This window comes from Stegostoma tigrinum, chromosome 25 (assembly GCF_030684315.1).
Source record: "Stegostoma tigrinum isolate sSteTig4 chromosome 25, sSteTig4.hap1, whole genome shotgun sequence".
Taxonomy (NCBI): Eukaryota; Metazoa; Chordata; class Chondrichthyes; order Orectolobiformes; family Stegostomatidae; genus Stegostoma; species Stegostoma tigrinum.
Genome location: NC_081378.1, coordinates 4,228,283 through 4,242,500, shown reverse-complemented (window position 1 = coordinate 4,242,500; position 14,218 = coordinate 4,228,283). Strand labels below are relative to the sequence as shown.

The 14,218-nt window shown below is 47.0% G+C and overlaps 1 protein-coding gene across 10 annotated transcripts in view; it reads right to left on the bottom strand.

The window, feature by feature from the left end:
• frmd4a (FERM domain containing 4A) overlaps window positions 1–14,218 on the bottom strand; it is a 702,228-nt gene that overhangs the window by 193,212 nt on the left and 494,798 nt on the right. For all 10 annotated transcript variants that reach the window (XM_048553974.1, XM_048553978.1, XM_048553975.2 and 7 more), the window contains one exon: window positions 8,623–8,715. In XM_048553974.1, the coding sequence (XP_048409931.1) occupies window positions 8,623–8,715 (93 nt within the window). The remainder of the gene's footprint in view (window positions 1–8,622; window positions 8,716–14,218) is intronic.

Below are 14,218 nucleotides of genomic sequence, written 5' to 3'. Positions count from 1 at the left end.
TGATGTGACCATATCCCCTGATTACTCTGGATTTTATACAAGAAGCATCTTAGAATTACAGAGCTGTACAGCCTGGAAACAGACCCTTTGGTTCATCTTATCCATGCTGACCAGATATCCTAAATTAATCAAGTCCCATTTGCCAGCATAGAACATAGAACATAGAACAGTACAGCACAGAACAGGCCCTTCAGCCCACAATGTTGTGCCGACCATTGATCCTCATGTATGCACCCTCAAATTTCTGTGACCATATACATGTCCAGCAGTCTCTTAAATGACCCCAATGACCTTGCTTCCACAACTGCTGCTGGCAACGCATTCCATGCTCTCACAACTCTCTGCGTAAAGAACCTGCCTCTGACATCCCCTCTATACTTTCCACCAACCAGCTTAAAACTATGACCCCTCGTGCTAGCCATTTCTGCCCTGGGAAATAGTCTCTGGCTATCAACTCTATCTATGCCTCTCATTATCTTGTATACCTCAATTAGGTCCCCTCTCCTCCTCCTTTTCTCCAATGAAAAGAGACCGAGCTCAGTCAACCTCTCTTCATAAGATAAGCCCTCCAGTCCAGGCAGCATCCTGGTAAACCTCCTCTGAACCTTCTCCAAAGCATCCACATCTTTCCTATAATAGGGCGCCCAGAACTGGACGCAGTATTCCAAGTGCGGTCTAACCAAAGTTTTATAGAGCTGCAACAAGATCTCACGACTCTTAAACTCAATCCCCCTGTTAATGAAAGCCAAAACACCATATGCTTTCTTAACAACCCTGTCCACTTGGGTGGCCATTTTAAGGGATCTATGTATCTGCACACCAAGATCCCTCTGTTCCTCCACGCTGCCAAGAATCCTATCCTTAATCCTGTACTCAGCTTTCAAATTCGACCTTCCAAAATGCATCACCTCGCATTTATCCAGGTTGAACTCCATCTGCCACCTCTCAGCCCATCTCTGCATCCTGTCAATGTCCCGCTGCAGCCTACAACAGCCCTCTACACTGTCAATGACACCTCCTACCTTGGTGTCGTCTGCAAACTTGCTGACCCATCCTTCAATCCCCTCGTCCAAGTCATTAATAAAAATTACAAACAGTAGAGGCCCAAGGACAGAGCCCTGTGGAACTCCACTCACCACTGACTTCCAGGCAGAATATTTTCCTTCTACAACCACTCGCTGTCTTCTGTTGGCCAGCCAATTCTGTATCCAAGCAGCTAAGTTCCCCTGTATCCCATTCCTCCTGACCTTCTGAATGAGCCTACCATGGGGAACCTTATCAAATGCCTTACTGAAGTCCATATACACCACATCCACAGCTCGACCCTCATCAACTTTTCTAGTCACATCCTCAAAAAACTCGATAAGGTTTGTAAGGCATGACCTACCCCTCACAAAGCCCACATCCCTCTAAACGCTTCCTATTCATGTACCCACACAGATATCTTTTAAAAGCTGTTCACATACCAGCCTCCACCACTTCATCTGGCAGCTCATTCCATACACACACCACCAAGTATGAAAAAGTTGTCCCTCAGGTACCTTTTAAATCTTTCCCCTTCCATCTTAAACTTGTCCCCTCTAGATTTGGAAGCCCCTACCCTGGGGAAATGACCTTGACTATTTACCCTATCCACACCTTTCACGATTTTATAAACTTCAATCAGGCCACGGTTCAGCCTTGGGTAAGTTCCCACACAGTGCTTCGCCTACACTGAATGGGTATCAGAGCAGGTGCCATGGCAAACACCATGAGCTAGGTACAGGACTGGAATATGACAGTAAGCCAGGTGAAAGGGGAAGAATAATCTATACTAGGCAAGCAAGGTGGCACCATCCAGCCTCTCGAAAGGTAGATGCTCTGTTCTGTTCTCTGAGTGCTTTCTGGGTGAGATGAGGAAGGGCGAGGGCAACTCTCCATCTGAACCAACAACCCCAGGAATTATGCACACTGCATCATTCTTACAAGTCAATTCCAAGATCAATTTTAAGCCTCATCTCTGTGTTTCCCTCCAGCTTTAGAACCCGCTGTGATCTCTGCCCTCCTCCAATTCCAAACTATTGAATAACCCCAGTTTTAAATGCTTTATCACTGGTAGCCAATGAACTGCCTGATGCTAAACTGTAGATGTTCCTCCTAATATCTTCTGCCTCTCGAACTCTCCTTCCCCCCCTTTAAAGTGCTCCATGCTTTTGGTCATCTGTTCTAACTTCTCAGGAGAAAGCAGCCTGTTTCATGGTCATCAGATCCAAAAACCTGCTAGTCACCATCCTGACTTGGAAATATATTGCCGTCCCTTCATGGTCACTGGATCAAAATCTGGGAACTCCCTCCCTAACAGCATTGCGGGTCATCCTACAGCAGACGGACTGCAGTGGCTCACCAACACCTTCTCAAGGGCAACTGGGGACAGGCAATAAATGCTGGTCCCGCCAGAAATGTCCATGTCCCCCCAGGGAAAGTAAAAATGCAGCTCTGTGATCACATTTTGTTGATGATGTCATTATAACGTAGCTGGGGAGGCGTGACTCGGTTAAAGGTTCTGTATAAATGCAATTTAGCATCGTTACTGTTAAAAATCAATGCCAAACTCGACAAGCCTTCTTTTTCTCCGAAGAAGATTTTCCAGCCTCGAAGCTGCAGCAGTGCCCACAGTTTTATCATCATTCTAAAGCCTCCAGCAACCAGATTGAATAAACAGCTATAAATATTTGGAGACAAGTATAAATCCTCAGCATTGACACGAGCGTAATAACATTCAAGAGTACAGCCCCAGTAAGAGTATATATCAAGGATCCCGGCTAATTTCAGAAACCACAAATACAAGTCAGATGTGTTGTTTCTCATCTTAAGTAACCAGTGAATGCTGCATTCACTTCTTTCTGGGTGCAATCAGTTGTTATATATGCTACACAATAGCAAACAGAGTTTAGAATATGCGAGCACAGATTGACTGAAGTGAGTGAAAACCGACTGAGCAGACACTTGACTCCCACTGGATCGGAATGTGCCCTCCATGGTGGCAAATAGAAGTCGGGATGCTTTCCAGTCCCTGAACTATGTCATGAGGTGAATCAGTCATTTTTAAAGGGAATGCATGCACCTTTAGGTCGCCGAGGGTCAGGTTCACCGTCCCATTAAGAACCCTGGGTGGACTCCCAAAGCTGGGGGGTCATGTTGGAGCCTTGCAGCTTGAGGAGCTGTTAATGAAGCTGTGCACAGTGGGGACTCGGTGGTTCAACGGTATAGTCATTGCTCCAGAGGCTAATGTCCTGCGGACGTGGGTTTATCTCCCGAGAGGGCAGCTAATGAAATTGAAATACAACTAATAAATATGAATGAAAGGAAGCTAACCTACTGGAGACCATGCAACCATTTCTGGATGTTGTTTAAAAAAAAACCTCACTGGGTTCACTCATGTCATGATCTATCATCCTCACCTGGTCTGTGGCTCCAGACCAAATGCGGTTGAGTTGAACAACGCACTCAGTTGTATTCAATTAGTATGGAGTTTGGTTCAAGAAAAGACACTGAACGGACAACCCAACATTAGAAATGACACTAACAGCACATAAAGCCCTGTCAACACTGCAAAGTCTTCTTCATAACCAACAGGGAGAGCCGGTGCCAAAACTGGGAGGGCAGCTCACCACCATTTTCTCCGGGGAAACTGGGGATGGGCAATAAATGCTGGTCCAGCCAGTGACAGCAGCATCTTACACATGTAGGCAAAGGGGAGGCCAGTTCAAGAGATGTGGTCACTCCAACTTATAAAAATCAGAAAACTGATTTTGTGGAGTTGCTGCCCCAACCCCTGTCCTTGGGTCTCCCAGTTCATTCATGAAGACAGATGAAGCAAAGTATACTCCTCACCTTTGGAACTCTGGAGGGTAGAGGAGATTATATATTGCAGATTTCAAGCTACTTAGGGAAAACAAAAAGGTGTGACTTCATCTATTTTCAGACAATAGCTTGGTGGTAATGTTCAATTCTGTCCTGCAATAGAGGAGATGATCATTACTTTCTAAACAGATCACTCAACACAGTTTGCAAGTCACTGAAAAGTGGTTTTGGCATATACTTTAGAAGCACAGAATGAGGGTCAGACCCGATATTTGATCTGGCAAAGGGTCACTGGACTTGAAATGTTAACTCTGTTTCTCTCTCCATAGATGCTGCCAGTCCTGCTGAGTTTCTGCATCATTTCCTGCTTTTGTTCCTTGTTTGGAGCACGGATTGTTAGCTGCCTCACAGGGAGGAATTGAAGATCAGTCGAGTACTTCTGTGTAATCTGGGTACAAAAGAGGTCTTGAGCAGTCAGGAAAGTGGGATGGTCACTGGTTCGTGTTGGAAGGAGCTGGGAAGGAGCTTCGAAGAAACCTACAAATATTATTACCATAATAGGTGAGGGAGTAGGGAAAAACCACATTATTTTCTCCAAGATAGATTAGAGCTTAGGGAAAACTCAGGGACACAGTTGGAGCATGGTGCAGCACAGAAATAGACCCTTCAGTCCAACTAGATATTCTGAAATGATCCAGTCCTATTTGCTAGCATTTAGCCAATATCCCACTAAATTCTTCCTGTTCATATGCCCATCCAGATACCTTTTAAATACTGTAATTGTATCAGCCTCCACTACTCCCTCTGGCAGCTACATGCACCACCTTCTGTGTGAAAAAGTTGTCCCTTAGATCCCTTTTAAGTTTTTACCTTCACACCTTAAACCTATGCCGCCTAGTTTTGGAGTCCCCTGCCCTGGGGAATTATCTTGGCTTTTCACCCTACCCATGCCCTTCATGATTTTAGAAACCTCTGTAAGGTCACCCCTCAGCCAGGGTAAATAGACCCAGCCTATTCAGCCTCTCCCTGTAACTCAAACCCTCCAACCCCGGCAACATCCCTGTAAATCTTTTCTGCACACTTGCTAAATTTAGCAACATCTTTCCTGTAACAGATTGACCATAATTAAATGCAGTATTCCAAAAATGGCCAAATCAATGTTCTGTACAGCTATAGCACAGCATCCCAATCAATGCACTGACCACTAAAGGAGACCATACCATACAAGCATACCAAATGCCTTCTTCACCATCTTGTCACTATCCTGCTACTCCACTTTCGAGGAACGATGCAGCTGCACCCCAAGGTGTTCAGCAACACTCCCAGGACCTTGCCTTTAAGTGTATAAATCCTGCCCTGACCTGCCTTTCTAAAATAAATGACGAAAAGTAATGGACCCAGCACCGATCCTTGCAGCACACCACTGGTCACAGGCCTCCAGTCCAAAAAGAAATTCTCTACTAATTGGATCCAATTGGCTAGCTCCCACTGGATCCCATGTGATCTAACCTGACCAACCAGTCTACCAGGCGGGATCTCGTTGAGCTGAAGTCCATACAGATAATTTCCATTGCTCTGTCTTTGTCCCACTTTTTTGTGATCTCTTCAAAAACCTTTTGCTGCATTTGTTTTAACTGGGCTAGACAATGTTGCTGTAACGGAGATACTTTGAGACTGACTGGCACCAAAATTATCTGTGTTAAGGATTTTGTTTGACGACAGCCCTCTGAGCGGTTGTGCTGCTGTTTGTTACAAAACCAGACGTGGGAAGCAGAAACGGCCAGAGCGTGCGAACTGAAAGCCTCTGTCGCTCTCTCTCTCTCTCTGTCCATGTGGTGAAAAAGACATAATAACCAAGGCAGTTTGAAAGAAAAAACTGTAACAAGACCGAGGTCCACCTGATCAATTATCGAAGTGAAGCATAACCATCAGTTTGCAGACAATACCACGTCATCAGTTCTACAAATTAAGAGGAATTGTGTGAGACAATTTACTCCCTGTGAAACTTGGTATATGAACTACGGAGTTTCGTTCCCTGACTATTTTCTTTGCACCCATAACATTTGTGTCGACCCACCTGCCTTTTGGCTGTCTTAATTTGAATGTGTGTGAGCGTGAGTGTGAGCACGTGTGTGAGCGTGAGCACGTGTGTCTGTGCGTGCATGTGTGTGTGTGTGGTGGGTGCATTTGTGTGCGTGTGTATGTGTATGTATGTGTGCATGTATGCACGCATGTGAGTGTGCATGCATGCGTGTGTGTAGCTATGTGTGTGCGCTGTGTGTGAATGTGTGTGCGAGAGTGTATGTGTGTATCTCAGTGTGTAGCTGTGTGTGTGTAGCTGTTCGCGTGTGTCTGTGTAGCTGTTTGCGTGTGTCTGTGTGTAGCTGTTTGCATGTGTGTCTGTGTAGCTGTTTGAGTGTGTGTGTAGCACTGTGTGTGTAGCTGTTTGTGCGCGTGTGTGTGTGTGGTTTTTAAAGGGGTATAGTTTAAGTTGCAAAGTAATTCTTTTCCTTTTGTTAAAATTAAGCGTGTTTGTGAAAATAAGTTATTTTCTGTGGCTGATGAGACTTGTGAATTTCTTTTGTCCTGAAACGCAGTCCACCAGGCAAAATGGACGTCCTAGGAGGCTAATTAAGATTTTATATACTTTTGGAACAGTGGGGCATAATTGTAGGTACCCTCTTCCGACTAAGCTGTAACAATTGAAAAGTAGCCCTGCCATGGGGTCAGGGCCCAGGTGTTGGGTTCCTGATTCCACATTGAAAATATGAGCCAATAACTACGTTTCTCTCTCCACAGATGCTGCCTGGGTTGCTGACTATGTGCCTCAAAGCCTGTTCTTCTTTTAGAAGCATTCTGGCTCATTTCCCATGACTTTTCCATTAATATGAAGTGTACCGAATGCCCAATGTGTGTGGCCAGTGAGTTAGGATCCCAGTCAAAAGTGGGAATTGGAAAAACTGCCCCTTTAATGGGGCAGGGCCATGTCTGTAACCTGCCTATCTCCAAAGGGCACACAATAGCCATTTAAAATAAAATGTAGTACAGAGAGATAGTAGGAACTGCAGATGCTGGAGAATCCGAGATAACAAGGTGTAGAGCTGGATGAACACAGCAGGCCAAGCAGCATCATAGGAGCAGGAAAGCTGACGTTTCGAGGTCAGCTTTCCTGCTCCTCTGATGCTGCTTGGCCTGCTGTATTCATCCAGCTCCACACCTTGTTATCTCTAAAAAAAATGTAGTAACGAGATTAGGCAAGAAAATCAAACATGTAGTTTGTTTAGTCTAGCATTTAAGTGTTTTCATTTGAACTGATAAATCCCTTTAGGTGATGCCAACCCAGATTTGTTATATAAGTACATAGTATTTGAAGAATAAGTGCAGCCAATAAGACACACAAAGTATTAAAAACTCCTTAATTTACAGTCACTTACAAACATATTTCCTCAAGATCTTTACACAGTGGGACAAAATATGGTTAAATTGATGACACTTTTTAAAATGTATTTTTGGGACATGGACATCATTGGCTGGTCAGCATTATTGCCCATCCCTGGTTACCCAGGGGCCAATTAAGAACCAGCAACATTGCTGTGGCATCTGGAGTCATACACAGGCCATATAGCTAAAGATGGCAGATTTCCTTCCCAAAGGGACGTTAGTCAACCAGGTGAGGTTTTACAATTAGGCTAGTTTTTTATATTGAATTCACATTTCACCCATTCGCCATGGTGGGAAACCGCTTGGTTTCCACTGTACCCGGTGTGGCTTCCTCTACATTGGGGAAACCAAGCGGAGGCTTGCGGACTGCTTTGCAGAACAACTCCGCTCGGTTCGCAACAAACAACTGCACCTCCCAGTCGCAAACCATTTCCACTCCCCCTCCCATTCTCTAGATGACATGTCCATTACGGGCCTCCTGCAGTGCCACAATGATGCCACCCGAAGGTTGCAGGAACAGCAACTCATATTCCGCTTGGGAACCCTGCAGCCTAATGGTATCAATGTGGACTTCTCGAGCTTCAAAATCTCCCCTTCCCCCACCGCATCCCTCAATCAGCCCAGTTCGTCCCCTCCCCCCACTGCACCACACAACCAGCCCAGCTCTTCCCCTCCACCCACTGCATCCCAAAACCAGTCCAACCTGTCTCTGCCTCCCTAACCTGTTCTTCCTCTCACCCATCCCTTCCTCCCACCCCAAGCCGCATGTCCATCTCCTACCTACTAACCTCATCCCACCTCCTTGACCTGTCCGTCTTCCCTGGACTGACCTATCCCCTCCCTACCTCCCCACCTATACTCTCTCCACCTATCTTCTTTTCTCTCCATCTTCGGTCCGCCTCCCCCTCTCTCCCTATTTATTCCAGAACCCTCACCCCATCCCCCTCTCTGATGAAGGGTCTAGGCCCGAAACGTCAGCTTTTGTGCTCCTGAGATGCTGCTTGGCCTGCTGTGTTCATCCAGCCTCACATTTTATTACCACAGACACACTGTGTTGTCCACCTGCTTCACAGTTGCTCACCCTTTCTCCATTCCCTTGCATTCTGAAAACTCCTTCTCTAATTCCCCTTTGATGGATAACAAATCTTCTGTTTAATGATCTGATTCACTCTCCGACAACATACCAGGTTTTAGGAATGCAAACAAACACTACTTCTGAACCGACAGTGAGGCTTCCTGAAGCGAACATTCAGTGGGTCACGTACAAATTTAACAGAGATATTGACAATCCCGTTCTGTGTCAAACAGTGCAGTCAGGAACAATCAGAGGGAACTTACTTCACACAGAAGTACAACACAACCGGTCCTGACTTTTTCGGGAAGTCGTGCTCCAATACTCTGCGATCCAACTGCAGCCAGCTGAAGTGAGCCCTAGAGGAAGAAGGCAGGACAGCGTTAGTATATATACGAACTAAGCCTACGGTATTCTAGCTCAAGAAACAGAATATCACGTCAGAGCAATTGTGCAACCAGATAGCAGGTACTTCAGCACGGACGTGCTGGATCTGCAATTCAGGAGAAGAATTCTGGAGAACATATCCCTCATACGAATGTCATTCGGTTTGATTTCTATATTTTTCATGACATGAGGCCAATTGTTTGGAATATTTTTAATTGCCCTGTGGGTGGTGGGACCACTGCTGGGGAACTGGGGACACTGGGATAACAGGGAGATGTGCTGGGTCCCCATTCTGTCCTGCCAGGGTCAAGTGGTGACAAATGGCTGCATGCTGCAATGGGGCAGGGAGTGTGAGCACAGGGCAGCATGGTGGCTCAGAAGTTAGCACTGTTGCCTGACAGCGAAAGGGATCTGGTTTGGTTCCACCCTCAGGCGACTGTGCGCAGTTTGCACATTCTCCCCGCGTCTGTGGGGGTTTCCTCTGGGTGCTCCAATTTCCTCCCACAGTCCAAAGATGTGCAGGATAGGTGGACTGGCTGTGCTATATTACCCATAGTGCCCAGGGATGTGTGGGTTAGACATGAGAAATGCAGGGGTAGCGGAATGGGTCTGGGTGGGATGCTCTTTGGTGGGGCGGTGTGGACTTGTTGGGCCGAATGGCCTGTTTCCACACTGTAGGGATTCCATGATTATGAAGGACAAGTGAATGGGGCTCCCAGTATTATTTTCCCAGCAATGAGATTATCCTCTGCCAAATGAGCAGCAAAGGCAGATCCCACTGTCTTTCGCCCAGTGAAGCATTTCTCCCTCTGGCTGACAGGCCAATCTACCCTGGGCAATCCAGAACTTTAAACATCATATACCTCCATGAGGTCTTCTACCTCCTGTGGTAGTCTGCCTCTCCCAAAGGGGATGGTCAGGCTGCAAAGCTGCCCAACCCTTCACTGAAGAAGGGTGTAGGCCCGAAATATCAGCTTAACTGCTCTTCTGATGCTGCTCGGCCTGTTGTGTTCATCCAGCTCCACACTTTGTTATCTCTGTACCCTCAGATGGGGCCATTAGCACTGAGAACTGCCCACTATTGTCACCGAAACTGGACCAATAGGGGGCCACCCCGGGTATAATAGCCAAGCCAGGCTCACTGTTATTAAGAGAGGACCCTTAAACCCTGTCTGGTCCTCAGCCCATGGTCCCAGAGCTCCTGGGAAAGTGTAGCCTGTTAACTTGGTGATTTTGTCATCAAAAATGAAACACTTCAGAACACAGAATTAAAACAAATTTTAATAATAAATGATACAGAATTCCACTAATATGTAAACTCTATTTTGAATTCTTTAGGAGGTCTCCCACTCTCTAAAAATACTCGCACCCTTTCCAAAGGGTCATAAAATACTGATTGTGAGACCTGCCTGACACGTTTATGATGCCAGTTCACAGGCACAGACAGAATGCAGCAGACTTTACTGGGAAAGTCCTAAAGACTTCAGCACTGTAAAGGATTATTCAGTTGTTTGTGGCTATTTCATGACTCCTGGTTCTGGACTCCCTGGTCAATGGGAATATCTATGAGACTGCCACATTCTTTCGAGACTCCAGTGAATCTAATTCTGTCCAATCAAGCCTCTCACCAAACAACAATCTTGTTCTTGCTGCCGCAGTGGATAATATTACATTTATCCTCATTATACTTCATCTACCATGTACTTGCCCACTCACTCAACTCGTCCATTGTATAAACTCAACATGTGTTTCCCAACCCTGAGGGTATCTGCTTGCCATGTTCAAACTGAGACCAAGTTCCTAGCTCCCAGCATCCATGTGCTTGTTGACCTACGAGTGGCTCCTAGTTAAGCAATGCCTCCATTTTAAAGCCCTCATCCTCAGCATCAAATAGCTCCATGGTCTCACCCCTCTCTATCTCAGTCATCTCCCTCGACTTCACAACGCTCAGGGTTATCTGTGGGCTGACCTCTTTAGGATTCCCAATTTTAATCGCTCCACCATGAATGGCTGCCCCTTCAGCCACCCAGCCAGGTGCTGTTTTGTCTAACAGTCGGTATCCTAGGGAAGGACAAACAAAGTGATACTCTAGAGCTCTCCCTGAAGCCTGGCAGTAGTGATATTAACAGCCAGGAGGAGGCTGTCATGTTCCTACATCGAGCTGTGTAATGCTTTGAGTCTAAAAGCCCTAATGATGAGGCAGAGAAGGAAAGACAATGAAGCAGACCCTCCTCTCTGGGACCCACTGCCTACAGCGATGCCATGCCTCATATCCCTAAAGGTCAGTTGGCTTTTTATTCAAATGAAGACCTGCGGCAGAAATAAGTGAACCTCAAGCCTCATCATCCCCGAATGTAAAAGTAATTGACAAAGCTCTGGAACTCTTCCCAAATGTTTCCTCATCACAACCTTTCTTTAGGAACTAAAACAGAAATTGCTGGAGAAACTCAGTAGTTCAGACAGCATCTGTGGACAAAAAGCAGAGTTAACATTTTGGGTCCAGTTCAGAACCCCTCTGTAGAAGTTGTTTCTAAAATCCTACTTCTTTACCCAAGTCTTTTTTTGTCATCTGACCTAATGTGCTCTTAAATGATTCGGTGTCAGGTTTTGTTTTATGCTGTTTCCTGTTGTTTTGTAAAGTTTTATTACACTAAGGTGGTTATATAAATGTACGTTGTTGAAAAGCACAGCAGAGGAAGTTGGGCAGATGGAATAAGAACGAAGAGGTGTTGACACTGAATGCCATAGTTTAAGGGCCAGGCAGGGAGTTGCAATAAATAAAGTGCTTCTGATTCAGCACATAGTCCATATATTATTAGAATTCCTGCGTCCACTCCCTGTTCTAACAGCTTTAATTCACGTGTCAGTTTTGCTCATGCTTTTATGTCAACACTTAGAAGTGCCTCTGCAAACATACGTAATGCATATTCCCAACGTAAACAATTCTTGGATTAGATTACCTACAGTGTGAAAACAGGCCCTTCGACCCAACAAGTCCACACTGCCCGTTGGAACATCCCACCCAGACCCATCCTCCTATAACCCACACACCCCTGAGCACTACGGGCAATTTAGCATGGCCAATCCACCTAGCCTGCATATCTTTGGGCTGTGGGAGGAAACCGGAGCATCCCGAGGAAACCCACGCAGACATGGGGAGAATGTGCAAACTACGCACAGCCAGTCACCCGAGTCTGGAATTGAACCTGGTCCCTGGCGCTGTGAGGCTGTCGTGCTAACCACTGAGCCACTCTCAATCACACTTTCTTGAAGAACCAACCGAATCACTCAAAGATGCTTTTTGAAAATGCTTGTCCTTTTAAATCAGGAAGAGCGTTCAGAATTAGGTTCTAAATAAAATGCATGATCTAAAAATTACTTATTTCACAGTAACATCACCACATTTGTCACTGAAGTTTTTGCATGGAATGTGGGTCACCACTGGTAAGACTGTTTCTCATCCCTCAATCTGGGCTATTTCAGAGGGCAGCTAAGAGCCAACCCCACTGCTGTTGGCCTGGAGTCACATACAGGCCAGACCTGTAAGGATAGCAGTTTCCTTCCCTATTAGTGACCCAGAATGGGCTTTCACAACAAATTATGATATAGGTTGTACCTCGCTAATCCAGCGCTCTCTGGTTTGGCCATCCCAGTCTCCCCTTAGGCGCATCAGTCTTTATTTCCATTACTTGTTACACTTTCTCCAGTGTGGACACCCACAATCCTGTTTTTGATGTCCAACTACAAACCCATCCACTCGACATGCAATTGATATGTGTCAAGGTGAGGTCTTTACTCAGTTGTGAAATAAAGCGCTTTGAGAACGGAGTGATGTTGGGAATAAATATTTGATATTTTAGTTGATTTACATGATTTCACGAGGATCTCTATCATTGGCCATGGTTTGTAGATGAGTAACTCATTTCCAATTGTTTTCACCCTGACACCAGTGTCTCCCTGTCTCCCAGCAAAAAAACCAGGTGCCAAATGGCAGGGGCGGGGGAAGAAGAAGGTTCAGCCTGTAGGTTGGCCCGGTCACCAGTACTGTGACCAGCTTTATATTTAATTGTTATTAACTGGACCTAATTTAACCAAGGAGGCATGGTGGCTCAGTGGTTAGCACTGCAGCCTCACAGCGCCAGGGACCTGGGTTTGATTCCACCCTTGGGTAACTGTCTGTGTGCAGTTTGCACATTCTCCCTGTGTCTGTGTGGACTTCCTCCCAGTCCTCCAGTTTCCTCTCTCAGTTCCAAAGATATGCGGGTTCGGGAGGATCGGCCACGCTGAATTGTCCCTGTGATGCGCAGGTTTGGGAGGATGGGCCACGCTGAATTGTCCCTGTGACACGCAGGTTCGGGTGGATCGGCCACGCTGAATTGTCCCTGTGACGCGCGGGTTCGAGGGGCTCGGCCACGCTGAATTGTCCCTGTGACGCGCGGGTTCGGGTGGATCGGCAACGCTGAATTGTCCCTGTGACGCGCGGGTTCGGGAGGATGGGCCACGCTGGATTGTCCCTGTGACGCGCGGGTTCAGGAGGATCGGCCACGCTGGATTGTCCCTGTGACGCGCGGGTTCGGGAGGATCGGCCACACTGGATTGTCCCTGTGACGCGCGGGTTCGGGAGGATCGGCCACGCTGGATTGTCCCTGTGACGCGCGGGTTCGGGAGGATCGGCCACGCTGGATTGTCCCTGTGACGCGCGGGTTCGGGAGGATCGGCCACGCTGGATTGTCCCTGTGACGCGCGGGTTCGGGAGGATCGGCCACGCTGGATTGTCCCTGTGACGCGCGGGTTCGGGGGGGATCGGCCACGCTGGATTATCCCTGTGACGCGCGGGTTCGGGGGGGAATCGGCCACGCTGGATTGTCCCTGTGACGCGCGGGTTCGGGGGCGGGGGGAGAGATCGGCCACGCTGGATTGTCCCTGTGACGCGCAGGCTCGGGAGGATCGGCCACGCTGGATTGTCCCTGTGACGCGCAGGTTCGGGAGGATCGGCCACGCTGAATTGTCCCTGTGACGCGCAGGTTTGAGTGGATCGGCCACACTGAATTGTCCCTGGGACGTGCAGACTAGGTGGATCAGTCATAGCAAAAATAAAATGGGCGGGGTTACAGGGATTGAAGGGTGGAATGCTCTCCGGGGGGATTGGTGCAGACTCAATGGGCCGAATGGCCTCTTTCTCTGTAGGGATTCTATGATTGTAATTTAACCACAGCTGCTGTGGTGGTGACATTTGAACCCACATTCCCAGGGAATTAAACCGTACACGGAAATGGATTATGACAGCAGTTTCCTTGTGTGGGAGAGATTAGGATTGGGGGCATTGAAAACAGGTAAGGATTTTTTTATCCCTGTGGAATCCTTTTTTGTGACACGAATGTAGAGGCTGTACTACTAACTGCATTCAAGTCTGAGATTTTTAATTGGGGAATCATCATGGGGAGAGGTAGGAATTGAGGGTTATCCCTCTGTGAC